The sequence below is a fragment of the Rhinolophus sinicus genome, linkage group LG02, assembly GCF_036562045.2.
Source record: "Rhinolophus sinicus isolate RSC01 linkage group LG02, ASM3656204v1, whole genome shotgun sequence".
Classification (NCBI taxonomy): domain Eukaryota; kingdom Metazoa; phylum Chordata; class Mammalia; order Chiroptera; family Rhinolophidae; genus Rhinolophus; species Rhinolophus sinicus.
In genome coordinates, this window is record NC_133752.1 from 17,768,763 (window position 1) to 17,782,119 (window position 13,357).

At 40.6% G+C, this 13,357-nt stretch overlaps 1 protein-coding gene across 1 annotated transcript; it reads right to left on the reverse strand.

The window, feature by feature from the left end:
- Positions 1-5,578: 5,578 nt before the first annotated feature.
- On the reverse strand, positions 5,579-8,466 carry LOC141568447 (DNA-directed RNA polymerases I, II, and III subunit RPABC4-like). The gene is made up of 3 exons (XM_074318456.1): positions 8,317-8,466; positions 5,714-5,768; positions 5,579-5,607 (listed from the first exon to the last, which is right to left on the reverse strand). Exons 1-3 carry the CDS (start codon positions 8,464-8,466, stop codon positions 5,579-5,581), a joined length of 234 nt encoding a protein of 77 aa, XP_074174557.1.
- Positions 8,467-13,357: the final 4,891 nt, after the last annotated feature.

Sequence of the window (13,357 nt, forward strand, 5' to 3'; positions counted from 1 at the left end):
AAACAAGTCAGTAACCCATCAAAGGTTTAAGAATAATTGCTTTTTCTGATAAGCTGTTTTAAGTTATTTATTATTGAGGATGCATGAAAACACATAAACACATGGCCCATACATGTTCTATATCACAAGAGGGCCAGCTGGAAACTGCCTATTTTCTAGGAACAAAACGCAACGATAATTTTATTAACTTTTTTCCTATTTGTCATTCAAAATAAAATAACTGTATTAGTGAGACAGAGGATCACCACACAGACGCCACGTTTCCATTCTTAACTTCAGCAGTAAGGCCTGAGCACAGGCCTGACGGGGACCCTGAAACCGACTCTGGAAAATGTTGTTTCTTAGAGCACAGGTGACCAAACTTCTTCTGTAGAGGGTTAGATAGTAAATATCTCTGGCTTTTCAGGCCACATGGTTTCTGCCATAACGTCACAGCTCTGCTGTTGTGTGGAAAGCAGCCACCAACAATATGTAAACAAATGAGAGTGGTGGTGTGTTAATAAAACTTTATTTACAAAAACAGGTAGTAGGCCAGATTTGGCCCACGGCAGCAGTTTGTGGATCCCTTCATGGTTTGAAATGCTATTGAATGAAAACAATAAAGCTCACATCTCTGCCAGGTTTATGTTGTATACCAACTCGAAGCCACTTCGCAAAACCAAAATGCCCGACTACTATTCTGTTGGTTGTCGTGTTGTAACGAAAGTGATTTCAACGAGTATTTTTACATGCTGGGCAAGCTATGAGTGATGTTAAACACCTAATAGTTGAAATCTAGAACTCCACATGTCATATTTTTGCAGGGCATAAGACAAAGATAAAACTGGATTCTTTAAACCATGATTTGTCTTTCCGTGCAACTCAAGGAAATCAGATTTTTGGCAAATGATCATGGAAAAATAATCCTTTTACCTTAAGGCTCACTCCAGGTTGGAAATCCCTCCCAGATCCCTCCACAGGTAGACTTCTGTGTTTTCTAAAAACATAATATCTTTTAGAAGCACAGATTTCTGGCATTGCAAACAAGCAGGCAGGCTTCAGGCTGCTGCTTGTCCAGTTGGGGAGAAAAGAAATCCTGGTGCTGCTCCAAAAGTTTGTAGTTTCTTTCATTTCCAAGGCAAAAGGGTAGAAACTGGTGCTCCTTTTACTTTCCACCTTTGAAATAATTAGTTTTTTTATCTTCCTGTTCAATAATTAGTTTTTCATGTTGTCCGGTTAAAAACTTTCGTATCTGCACCGGAACAGATAGTGAGGTTTAAACTAATGAAGTAAGAGGAAAAGGGAAAGCGCTGGCAAGCGAGCCAGACGGAAGTCCACCAAAAGTCTAGCAAAGAGGCTATCCAAACTGAAATCATTCTTCTGGATTAAAACATACCCCCTCCTAATTAGTGAGTGCTGAGTTACCTGCAGGAAAGACAGAAAACAAAAAGTAACCTTTGCCCACTGTCCTGGGGGAGCTTAAATCGTAGTTACAGACACACTGACTGACAGGCAAGGAAAGACTTCACGTTGCTAGGTAACTGATTTAAATGGACACAAGTAATTAGATGTCACAAATGTCAAGGTAGAAAGTGGCACAACAGAGAAAAGAAGGGTACAGTGAATGTGCAAGAGTCAGTAAGAAGGAAGGATGTCCTTGTCTTTTTTAAAGTTACGGTTATTGAGGCATAATTTACAAGCAGTGACATCATCCTTTTTAGTGTATAGTTCCACAAGTTTTGGCATACATTTACAGTCGTGAAAATGTATTTCCATCATCACAAAACATTCCCTTATGCCCTTTTGCAGTCATCCTCTCTGGCCACTCCCAGCCCCTGGCAACCACTGATTTGGTTTCTGTCCTGATAGTTTTGCCTTTTCCAGAACATCAGATAAATGGAATCCTATAGTTAGTAGCAGGAAGGGTGAGATATTAATCTCAAACAAAGAGGAGCTTTTCAGAGATCAAATGTCTCTCTCGAAGGCACCTTAAGACAGATGGGGCAGCTTGTGCTATAAAAACAGCCGTGGAAAATGGAACTTGTGCGGAGATGTTATTTAACACAGACTTCCGAAAATGAACACCTGATCATGTCACATCCGTACTATAAACCTTCAGTGGTTTTCCATTGTCTTTAGGATAAAATCCAAACTCTTTAATGTGGCACGCAGGGCCTTGCATGATGATATGACCCCTATCGCCCTCTCAGCCTTTTCTCTCCCCACTATTCTCTTTCGCATTCTCTGCTTCAAAATCTATGTGCTGGCTACTCTGTTCTGCTTCTTTGCGTGAGTCCACTCTCTCTCACCGCTGGGCCTTTGTGCATGATTTTGTTTCTAATGAGAGCATTTTCCCTTGACTTCTGCCTCTTTGGCTTCAGACCTTGGCTTCCTGTGGAAGCACTTCCGGACCCTCCCAGTTTGGTTTCAACGTCATTCTTCACGACTACGACACTTGAACTTCCCCTGTCTGAATGCTTATCAAACTACACTGTAATTGCATGTTCAATTTTGTGTCTCCCCAACTAGACCTTAAACTCCGTGACGTTCTAAGGGAACAGCCAAGGAAGCCAAGTCCGTCTTCCTCATAGCTGTATTTTCAGCATCTAGCACAGTGCCTGGCACAAAGCAATAATTATACTTTACATTCAGTCAAAGAGATACACCGAATCCAGACAAAATTCAGAAGAGGGAGAAGTTTCTTTTACCTGAGGATGGTGGATGTGCAAGGAAGAGTAAGGAATCAAGAAATACTTCAGGAAACACACGGTGTTTGAATCGGTCCCTTGTCCAGTTATTTGCCTGTTATCTCACAGCCCCACTGGACTTTGTAGGGGCAGGGCTGGGTATCTGAAAACGACATTTCCCAGGCTCCCTTGCCAGCCGGGCCCAGAGGGAAATCCAACGGCAGCCAAAAGAGAAGAGTCCTGTTCTGGCTGTCACCTGCTGCACGGTGTTAAGGAGAATAAAGATTGAAGAAAAATCCCTGGGGTTTGCAGATCTCAGTTTCAATGATGTAGTGGGGACAGAAACTAGACTTCTAGTGGCCAAAGAGTGCTTGAATATGAGGAAGTAAGACAGTGAGCATGGCCTATATGACCATCCTCTTGGCCCCTTTGGCATCCATTTCCTCTGCCTACCACAAAGCCCTTCCCTCCCACACCCTCAAATACTCACCCATGAACTCCCTATACCACCTTCATCCAAGTCTAGGATAGGCCAGTTGTTGGGATTGTGTATACAAAGCTAGCTCCCGGACTTGCAAGTTTGGACGTCATGTAGACACTATCAGCTTATTGTGGAGGCCAAGTTATTTATTAGCGTCAAAGAATGGTACTTACAGTTGTAGATTAATGGTGCTGAAAGTTATGCTCAAGGGGTTTCCTTAAGGACATCTAGCAATTTATTAAATAAAAGCTAGTTGCCTTCTATAACTTCACTAAATAAACATAAAAGAATTATACAATTCTCCTCCCTTCCTGTTGCTTTCTTTTAAAATAAGTGTAGCGTGTCTTATGTACTTAACATCCATTTGAAGTCACAAAAATACCTTGAACACACACCATTAGATGTTAAAAGCTGCCTATCTCACAAGGCCCTGGTGAACTCTGCAAACCACACTCTAAACGGTTAGTGAGAGGAGACCACAGAGGGAGCGGACAGGCTTCCTGTACTTTGACAGACTAGCGGAAGCCAAGGTGAAAATCTGATTACGTTGGAAGGATTCCAGAATTTGACCTACATCACCTCATAGAAATTCATTAACAAATCAGAGCATCTTCAATAGCACCCAGCAAGAAGCATTCTGCCCTCACAATTCTGTTAAGTTCTTCTTTGAATATAGGGTATACTTAACCAATTTAGACCTTTCATAAAAATGCAGAGCCTGCTAAATCCAAACATAACTAGGTTCGTGATAAAATACCAGCCTTTTCAATTACATTCTGTATGAACAAACAAACCTGGAAAACATCCAAACAAGGGCGCAGTAGGTGGAAACCCATGTTATCCTTTATTTTAAGATTAGTTTATTGAAAAATGGAAAGGGGGGATGTTGCTTATTTTACATAACAGCTTAGGATGTGAGTAGTTTGCCTGTTATTTTAAAATCATGTAAGGCTGTCAAAATGTTCTCTGGATTTTTAAGGTTGCTCCTGAACTGTGTTGTTCATATACACAAAACTGATTTTTTTCCTGAAACTTGTCATTAAAACTATGTTGTCATAGGATAAAATAGCTTAAAATAAATAAAATAATAAATAAACAAATAAATGATATGAAAATAAAGTAAAATGGGGCAAAGTAATTTAAACCTCTGAATTAGTCTCAAACAACCTAATTTTGTTTTTTCAAATCACCAATACCCGTAGCAATAAATACTCATGATTGGTATCTCTGAGGATGGAAAATCCCAGTTAATTTCCACTTCTGTTCTTGAATTAATTTTTCTTTTCTCAAGTGTAAAATTTCAAACAGAGATCTTGCTTCCCGTCATGTTGCTTTATTTCAATATTTAGTTATAGAGAGTGTGTGGGCAGGAGGAGGCGGGAGGAATAGGAATAGCTGGGGGGTTCAAAGTAATTTTGCATCACCCTCCTTTATAACAACAACAAAAAAATGCTTGAAATATTAGTCTCTACCGTTGCTGCCTCAGTTTCATCACCTCCCATTCACTTCCCAACCCACCGCCATCTGGCTTCCATCCCATCGTGCCATTCAGACTGTTCTTATTAAGACATTACCAGTGTTTTCCTGCTTGCCAAATCCAATGACCTATTTTAAAGGCTCCTCTTTCTTGACCTTTCTGCAGCATTGGACCCGCAGTGCAGACCCGAGTTTTTCTGAACTCCTGTGCCCACAGGAATCTACATGGGCGAAGCTGGTCCCACATAGCTGCCCATGCAGATGCTGAGTAAGTCACGGGGAGCCTGTGAAACCGTGGGCACATACCCCTTCTGGGAGAGCAGCTGCTGCTCCTCTGGTTTGATTCTGGCCATGGAGGAATATATACACAGCGTTGTTAAATCTTTTACCTTGAGAGAAAAGCTTAGTTTTTAAGGAGAATGTTTCCAATTTTTAAATGTTGGCTCCAATTGTTCAAATGCTTGTGGGGCAAGTGAATGTATCTGCAGGCCTCCCAGAAGCCTCTGCTGTGATGATTCTCCGCTTCTACTGGCTTCAGGGCCTGCCTCTGTCTCTCTCTTCTGCCTGTTCATCTCGGCCTTGTTTTCACTCTTATGGTTTCTTCCCCCCCCACACCTCACATGTTGGGGTTCTCCACGGTCCTCTTCTGTTTTTCTCAACCTCATGGGCAATATCATAGTTCTAGGGCAGGTGCCACAGGTTTGCAACCAGTACAGCTGCACAGGGCCCCATGTTTGGGCTTTAATGTTCTGTGGCTGACTTTCCTATAACATTTTTGAATTTGTTTTTTGAGAGTGAAATCTAATGGGCAACCGAGCATGGACTGGGGGCTTGGCATCTCATTTCAAGTGCAATCTCTCCTCCCCCACCTGCCTGGGATGGGTTCTTGTCACCTGCTCCCAATCCCTTGTGCCCTGGGTCCTGCCTGCTCTCCCTCTAAACCCCACCTCCCAAACTACTGCTGCTCTCCGCTCTGGAAGGGATCTGAATGTGGATGCGATGAGGGGTGGGGTCACAACCAACGGCATCTGGGGGCAAGGCCTGGTGGTGGCAGCTGTCCCCACCCCAGGCTGGCACCACTGTATCTCACGCAGTGGGCAAGTTGTCTGGGGCCTGCCTCTGTCCACCCTTGAGTCAAATACTACCTAGTGTATCCTGGTACAGAGGTTGCAATGCCCTTAGAGCTGTCCATTTGCCGCGGGTTGGGACAGCTGGCCCCAGGGCAAGGGGAAATGACTGGCTTGACTTCCCAGCTCCCAACTGAGGCATGAAGCATTGATTTGGGGGCTGGTGGGAGGGGGAACATGGCAGCCGTCAGGTCCATGCTCTGAACTCACCCCACAAGTATCCCCAGATCCTTTCGGCCCATGCTGTGCCTAAGGATACCTTTCTTCCTCCATCTAATTTCCCTAGTCTAGCTTGTATTCATTTCTTCAGACCAGCTTGAGGTCCCCTCTAGGGTCAAGCCATGAAATATGAATTGCATAATTTCAGTAATTCTACATACATGTTAAAGGTTCTGATATTTACATTTAGATCTGGCATTGCATAATATAAAGAGAAATAGTAAAATTCATGCCAAAAATTTTTTATTTATTTGTAACAACAGTACATAGCAAATAAAAACTACCATGACATGTCGAGAGACTGTGGAAGAAAGGAACACACTTTGTATGTTAGTTAGTAACTTAGGACATTTAATACCATGAATGCCAATTTTTTCCTGCGTTTTGAACAAGGAGGCCCACATTTTTATTTTTCACTGGGTGTCTGGTCCTGCCCAGTTCTCCATTTGCTGATAGCTCCCACCTTTTCATCTTCAGCCTGGACCCTGCTCTTCCTCTCAGACCCATATTTCTGGGGGCATACTAGCCCAGTACACCGGGAGGTATTACAGGCAACTCCAACTCAACATGCTCTCATTTCATCTCACTGTTCAAATCTGCTTTCCCCCTTATATTTCCTTTTTCTCTTAATAAAATATCATCCAATTACTTCCTTGTAACAGAGTAGGTGTTAAACTGTTGAATAGATGAATGGAATCTTAGAAACATTTTCAATTCTCTTCTTTCTCTCAACTTCCCATATCCAATCGGTCACCAAGTTCCATCAGTTCTACCAAACACTCCACGCCCTCTCACATCTTCATACCTATATATGGGCCATGCTGCCTGAATACCTGTTCAATACCTGTTTAAAACCTAGAGCATATTTTAAGAAGCCTTTTTGTAATTGCCCAGGCAGAATTAATCATTCTTTTTTCTGTGATCAACAACCTGCTTTTACAAAATTTATTATGTTGTATTGTAATTATTCATTTATATGTGTGTCTCCCCTACTGGACTGTGAGCAAATCAAAAACAAGATATATTTATTTATCTGTATTTTTTTTTTTATCTCTAGCATAGTATGTTGGAGACTCTCAGTAAATGATTAACTGGTACAGGAAAAATAAGATAGAAGTTATGGGTACCACAAAAAGCAGATTCTTGTGGAGAGTAAACCTATTTTCTAGGGATACCTGAGCCCAGGGGGACAGAAAATGGAGGCAGACCCCAAGTCTGGGTAGCTAGAAGTTCATTTCAAGCACAGCCTTGTCATGAAGGAAAAAAAGTGGAAGAGAAAATCTTCCCAAACTGTGTTATGTAATGCACCATTTTCTCAAACAGAATATGTTGCCCAAACTGGGCATCGTTACTGGAGACTCGGGATCATTATCACAAATATCTAATATTACAAGGACAGCTTATAAAGTTGTGAAGTCTGTAACACTGTCTCATCCTACACTACTAGATCCAGCCAGCTGTGTTTTTTGCGGTACTACAGTTGCTTTTTGTGTTTTGTTTAAATAATTTTCCCGGTTTCTCCCTTGCCTTATTAATGGTCACATTACTTTTGATAATTTCAGCTTTTCTCTTCAGTAAGCTCTGGGGAAGCATGAGGAACTCTTCTCGATTAAAGTTCTGGTGTGCCTGCAAAGATCAGTTGAGATGCTTCTGGGTTGTGATAAAAAGCCACAACTCAGATCAGCTTAAACAATAAGGGACTTCATTATCTCCCATAACAAGAATCCTTGGTTCAAATAGTTGAAATCAAACGGTATACACAAGTTTTATCTTGCTTTTTTCAATTACATCACACCATCTCCTATGCCATTAAAATCCTTTCTAAATATTCTTGTACATAACATTTCACCATATTAATTCATTCAACAAATATTTTGTATTTCCTATGTGCCAAGCACTAGAAGGTGGTGGAGATGAAATGGAGAGTGAGAAGGGACCTGCTTCCCGGAGTCCAGGAGCTTTCAGTTTTGTAGGAACATGCCGTTATTTATTTGACCATTGTTTTGATTCCAAAGAGTTGTTTTGCAATGATAAATAACATTCTCATCGAACATGTTGCTTAAATTGTGCCTTATTTCTACAAGAATAGTTTCTAAATGTGGAATTACTGGGTCATTTTAAGGTTCTTAATACATATCTGTTTTGAGATTTTTTTTAATTGAACAAAAAAGAATTTCTTTACATAAACTATTAATAGATACCTAAATACAATATGGCTTTTTAAATGAAATCACGTGTATATAGTTGCATTCATACAGGTATGTACACAAATCAAAAGCTATACAACAGCATTAATGGCACATCCAAATACAAAGACATTCCCAGAATTCCATGTTTCACTGAGCACCAATTTTTTAATCCTTTTCTTGTACATTATTCTGTATCCACATTCTCTGCATCTGATTGGATCCCTGGATTTTATTTCATTTTCTGTGTGACATTCTCCACAGATCATTGGCTGCTGCTTTGGGGGTTGAATATCCCTCTGGGTGTCCATTGTTAGTCCCCACTTAGCACGGAGTAACTCGTCGCACTCTCGAGATTTTTTTTTTACATATAAATAAATTTACCATTTTAACTATTTTACTATTTAATAATAGTACTGATTTACCATAAAAATAATATATAATAATAATGAATTATTATTAATAATTAAAATAGTAATATTTTACTAGTATTAATAATATAGTATTTAATATTAATCATTATTTTACTATTTAAATTTAAATACAAATAAAATGCACTATTTTGAGTTGTTTTTTTTAAAAAAGATTTTATTGGGGAAGGGGAACAGGACTTTATTGGGGAACAGTGTGCACTTTCAGGACTTTTCTCCAAGTCAAGTTGTTGTCCTTTCAATCTTAGTTGTGGAGGGTTCTGTTCAGCTTCAAGTTGTTGTCCTTTCAGTCTTAGTTGTGGAGGGCGCAGCTCAGCTCCAGGTCCAGTTGCCGTTACTAGTTGCAGGGGGCACAGCCCACCATCCCTTGCGGGAGTTGAACTGGCAACCTTGTGGTTGAGAGGACGCACTCCAACCAACTGAGCCATCTGGGAGCTCAGTGGCAGCTCAGCTCAAGGTGCCGTGTTCAATCTTAGTTGCAGGGGGCAGAGCCCACCATCCCTTGCGGGACTCGAGGAATTGAACTGGCAACCTTGTGGTTGAGAACCCACTGGCCAATGTGGGAATCGAACCAGCAGCCTTTGGAGTTAGAAGCACGGAGCAATAACTGCCTGAGCCACCGGGCCAGCCCAATTTTGAGTTTTTAAGTGTACAATTCAGTGGCATTAGATACATTCACAATGTTGCTCAGTCATCCCACTAGCCATCTCCAGAGCTTTTCATCATCCCAAATAGAAACCCTACCCATGAAATGATAACTTCCCACTCCTCATGCCCCACACCCTGGCAACTACCATTGTACCTTTTTTTTCTACGACTGACTATTCTGGGTCCCTCATACAAGTGGAATCATACACTATTTGTCCTTCTATGTCTGGCTTATTTCACTTAACATAATGTTTTCTAGATTTAACCACATTGTAGCAAGTATCATATTTCATTCCTTTTTAAAGCTAAATAATATCCCATCATATGTATATACCTGATTTGGTTTATCCCTTCATCTGATGGACATTTGGATTGTTTCCACCTTTTGGTCATTGTGAATATTTCGTTCTATTTTTAAATTGCTTTCTAAAATGGATTGTACCTGGTTAGGTCTACTGACAGTATATAAGTAATTATTTTTCACATTTTTTTCATAATTATATTGTTAAACTTTGTTAATTAAAAGGTGAAAACATCTTAGCCTTGTTTTAATTGATATTTCTCTTTTTTTTTTTTTTAAAGATTTTATTGGGGAAGAGGAACAGGACTTTTTTTTTTAATTGGGGAACAGTGTGTACTTCCAGGACTTTTTTTTTTTTTTTCCAAGTCAAGCTGTTGTCCCTCCAATCCCAGTCTTGGAGGGTGCCGCCCAGCTTCAAGTTGTTGTCTTTTCAGTCTTAGTTGTGGAGGGCGCAGCTCAGCAGCTCAGCTCCAGGTCCAGCCACTGCTGCCAGTTGCAGCGGGCGCAACCCACCATCCCTTGTGGGAGGCGAACCGGCAACCCTGTGGTTGAGAGGATGCGCTCCAACCAGCTGAGCCATCTGGGAGCTCAGCGGCATCTCAGCTCAAGGTGCCGTGCTCAATCCTAGTTGCAGGGGGTACTGCCCACCATCCCCTGTGGGATGAGGAATCGAACTGGCAACCTCGTGGCCGAGAGCCCGCGCTCCAACCCAGTGAGCAATCCGGGAGGCAGCTCAGCTCAAGGTGCCCTGTTCAATCTTAGTTGCAGGGGGCGGAGCCCACCATCCCCCGCGGGAGTCAAGGAGTTGAACCAGCAACCTTGTGGTTGAGAGCCCACTGGCCCATGTGGGAATCGAACCAGCAGCCTTGGGAGTAAGAAGCTCTAACCACCTGAGCCACCGGGCCAGCCCTAATTGATATTTCCTCATCTATTTGTCGAGCAGACCATTTTGCACTGTTTATATTTCCACCTGTGTGAAATCTGTTCCTGTTTTTCATCTTTCATATATTAGAATTTTAAGATTTTTCTTATTGTAAGAGTTTTTTTAGCATAAAAATATTTCCCATTGTCAAATTTACTGCACATATTTTTCCCAGTTTATTTTAGCCTCTCATTTTGGTTAAGCTCTTTTTGATATAGAGAACATTTTTCATCTTAATGGAATCAAATTTATCAGTTAGTACTTTGTAAACTATGTAATTTATTTTCAGCTGAGAAAATTCTTTCCCATCAAGAGCATATTTCTTCACTCATTTTTTACATTCAACACTATCCATCTGGAGTTGGATATATGGTGTGAGATGATCTACATTCATTTAGTTTTTCCAAATAGCTCAGCAATTTCTACAGACACTTTTTTTTTTTAAATTAAATTTATTGGGGTGACAATTATTAGTAAAATTACATAGATTTCAGGTGTACAATTCTGTATTACATCATCTACAGACACTTTTTATTGCTAGTCTTTCTTCACCTTTCTGTTACCTCTGACACTGCTAACCACTCCTTTTGAAAGTATGTCTACCTTTTCCTTGCTCAATCTCTTCTTGCTCTCCTTCTACATTCTTATTACTTGTTTACAGGCTCCTTTCACTGTCCTTCTTTCTCTTCTCCTAAGATTGATTTCCACCCTTTATTCTCCTCATGTGGTACATACTTTCTGAGTAATCTGTCCACTGGACGCAATTCCATCTTCCAACCATATGTGAATGACATCCTTTAAAAAAAAAAAATCTTCTGTACAAACTCCTACCTGGGTCCCAGATTTGTGTGCTTAGTCATTGATTCATTCAATACTTACCCAATAGTAATTAAACACCTACTCTATCCGGCACTTTTCTAGGCTGAGGAAATAAAATGTCTACCCATATAGAACTTATAGTCTGACAATATTGTAGGTACAAACAATATATAGTATTTTAGGTAGTCTAAAGGGCTACAGAGAAAACCAGGGCAGGCAAGGAAGTTAAATCCTGTCTGTGGATAGATGTAAAGGTGGCAATTTTAAATTTTGTGGTCAGGGAAGGTCCCACTGAGAAGGGGATATTTGTGCAGAGCATTGAAGGAGATAGAGGAGGAAGCAACCATTGTGGCTATTTGTTGAAAGAACATTTCAGGCAGAAGAAAAAGCAAAAGCAAAACCTGAGGCAACATTCCAGGCAGAAGAAAATGCAAATGCAAAAGCCTGAGACAAACAAAAACATGGTTTGGTCCAGGAGGAATGAGGAGACTGAAGGGCTTGTGCAAATGGAATGAGGAGAGCAATAGGAAATGAGGTCAGAAGCTAATGGGGGCAAGATCACGCAGGGCCCTGTTGGCCATTTTATGGCTTCAAGGAAGGTGGGCTGTTTGAGGCGTTTAAGGAGAAAAATCACATGATCTCTTGCAGAGGTGTCAAGAATGGGCTTTGGAGAGCATGGGCAAAACAGGGAAACCAGTTAAGAGGCAATTGGAATAACCGGGAAAGAGTTAAGGGTCGCTTGGACCACAGTAGTAGTGGTAGAGGTGATGAGAAATGATAGCGTCAACAGGATCTGCTGAGCGATTAGACATGAGAACGCAAGGAAGGATCTAAGTCATTGACTGGGATGGGGACTGTAGAGAGAAGGGGGTTTGGGAGAGAATAATGGGAACACAGTTTTTGAACATGTAAATTTGAGATGCTAATTAGATATCCAAACGGAGATGTCAAGATGAGTCTAAGGTTCACAAGATAGCTCTGAGCTGGAGAAATGAATTTGGAAGTCATTAAAATATGATGGCATTTAAAGCCATGAGGTTAGATGAAATTATCAGAGTAAGTATAGCTGAGAAGAGGTCTACACACTGATCTCTGAGCATTCTGTCGCATATTTAAATGCTTATTTTGTTTTTGCGCCTGTATGTACCAAGGCATTTCAAACTAACCATATCCGAAATTCAATTGCCTTTCCTGTTTTGTTCTCCCTTCTATGTATAGAACCACCATTTTGAAAAGACAGAGCAATAAAAACTAAGATAAAAGAGTAATCTGTTATATAGGCTTAAGTTCCTCTAAGAGAGTTAAAATCTTGCAGCGGATTTAGCTTTGAGCTTCCTAGCAGCCAAAGAATGAATACTGCTTATGAAATTATCAGAAGTCTTGTTGCCATTGTTACTTCTTTCTTTTACTTTACAATAATAAGCCACTAGCTTTTCCAAAGATCTTCTCCCACCCATTTCTGCTCCTGTGGGTGTACATTACTGTGGCTTTCTCCCATCTGTCTAAGCACATTGCTTATTAGGTTAGAAATAAGCATTTAGGTTTCGATCTTTCAAATTATAATGTAGTGATCTAAGAACTTTCTAAGTGGTTCAACATTAAAATGCTCATATGCACAGAGATATATATACACACACACACATACACATACACACATACACGCACCATGAGTTTGAGGCCTCCCCAGGCTAAGATGTAGTATTCATTGATTTACACGCTAATGTTGAACAAAACATGGTTGTTCTCCAGAGAGCATGTATTTATTCTTCTATAAGAAAGATTTTAGTTTATTTATTTTAAAAAATGTTCATATGCTATTACTTCCAATGAGAATATCTTCCCCTTTCTCTTCACCTAGTTAGCCTTTAGCTTGGTAACAGCTTCTGGTCTTTCAAAGCCACCTCAACTTTTAGCTTCTCTGAGAAGTCTTCCTAGCAGCCCAAGTGGACTGTGGTTGTGTAGCATACTATTTATATCCCTATTATCATATTTTTACTGTAAATCCTTATTCATCTGTCTCCATCACTAGGTGGAAAGTTTGTTGGGAGCAGACAATCTGTCTTGTTCAGCTCTGATATCCA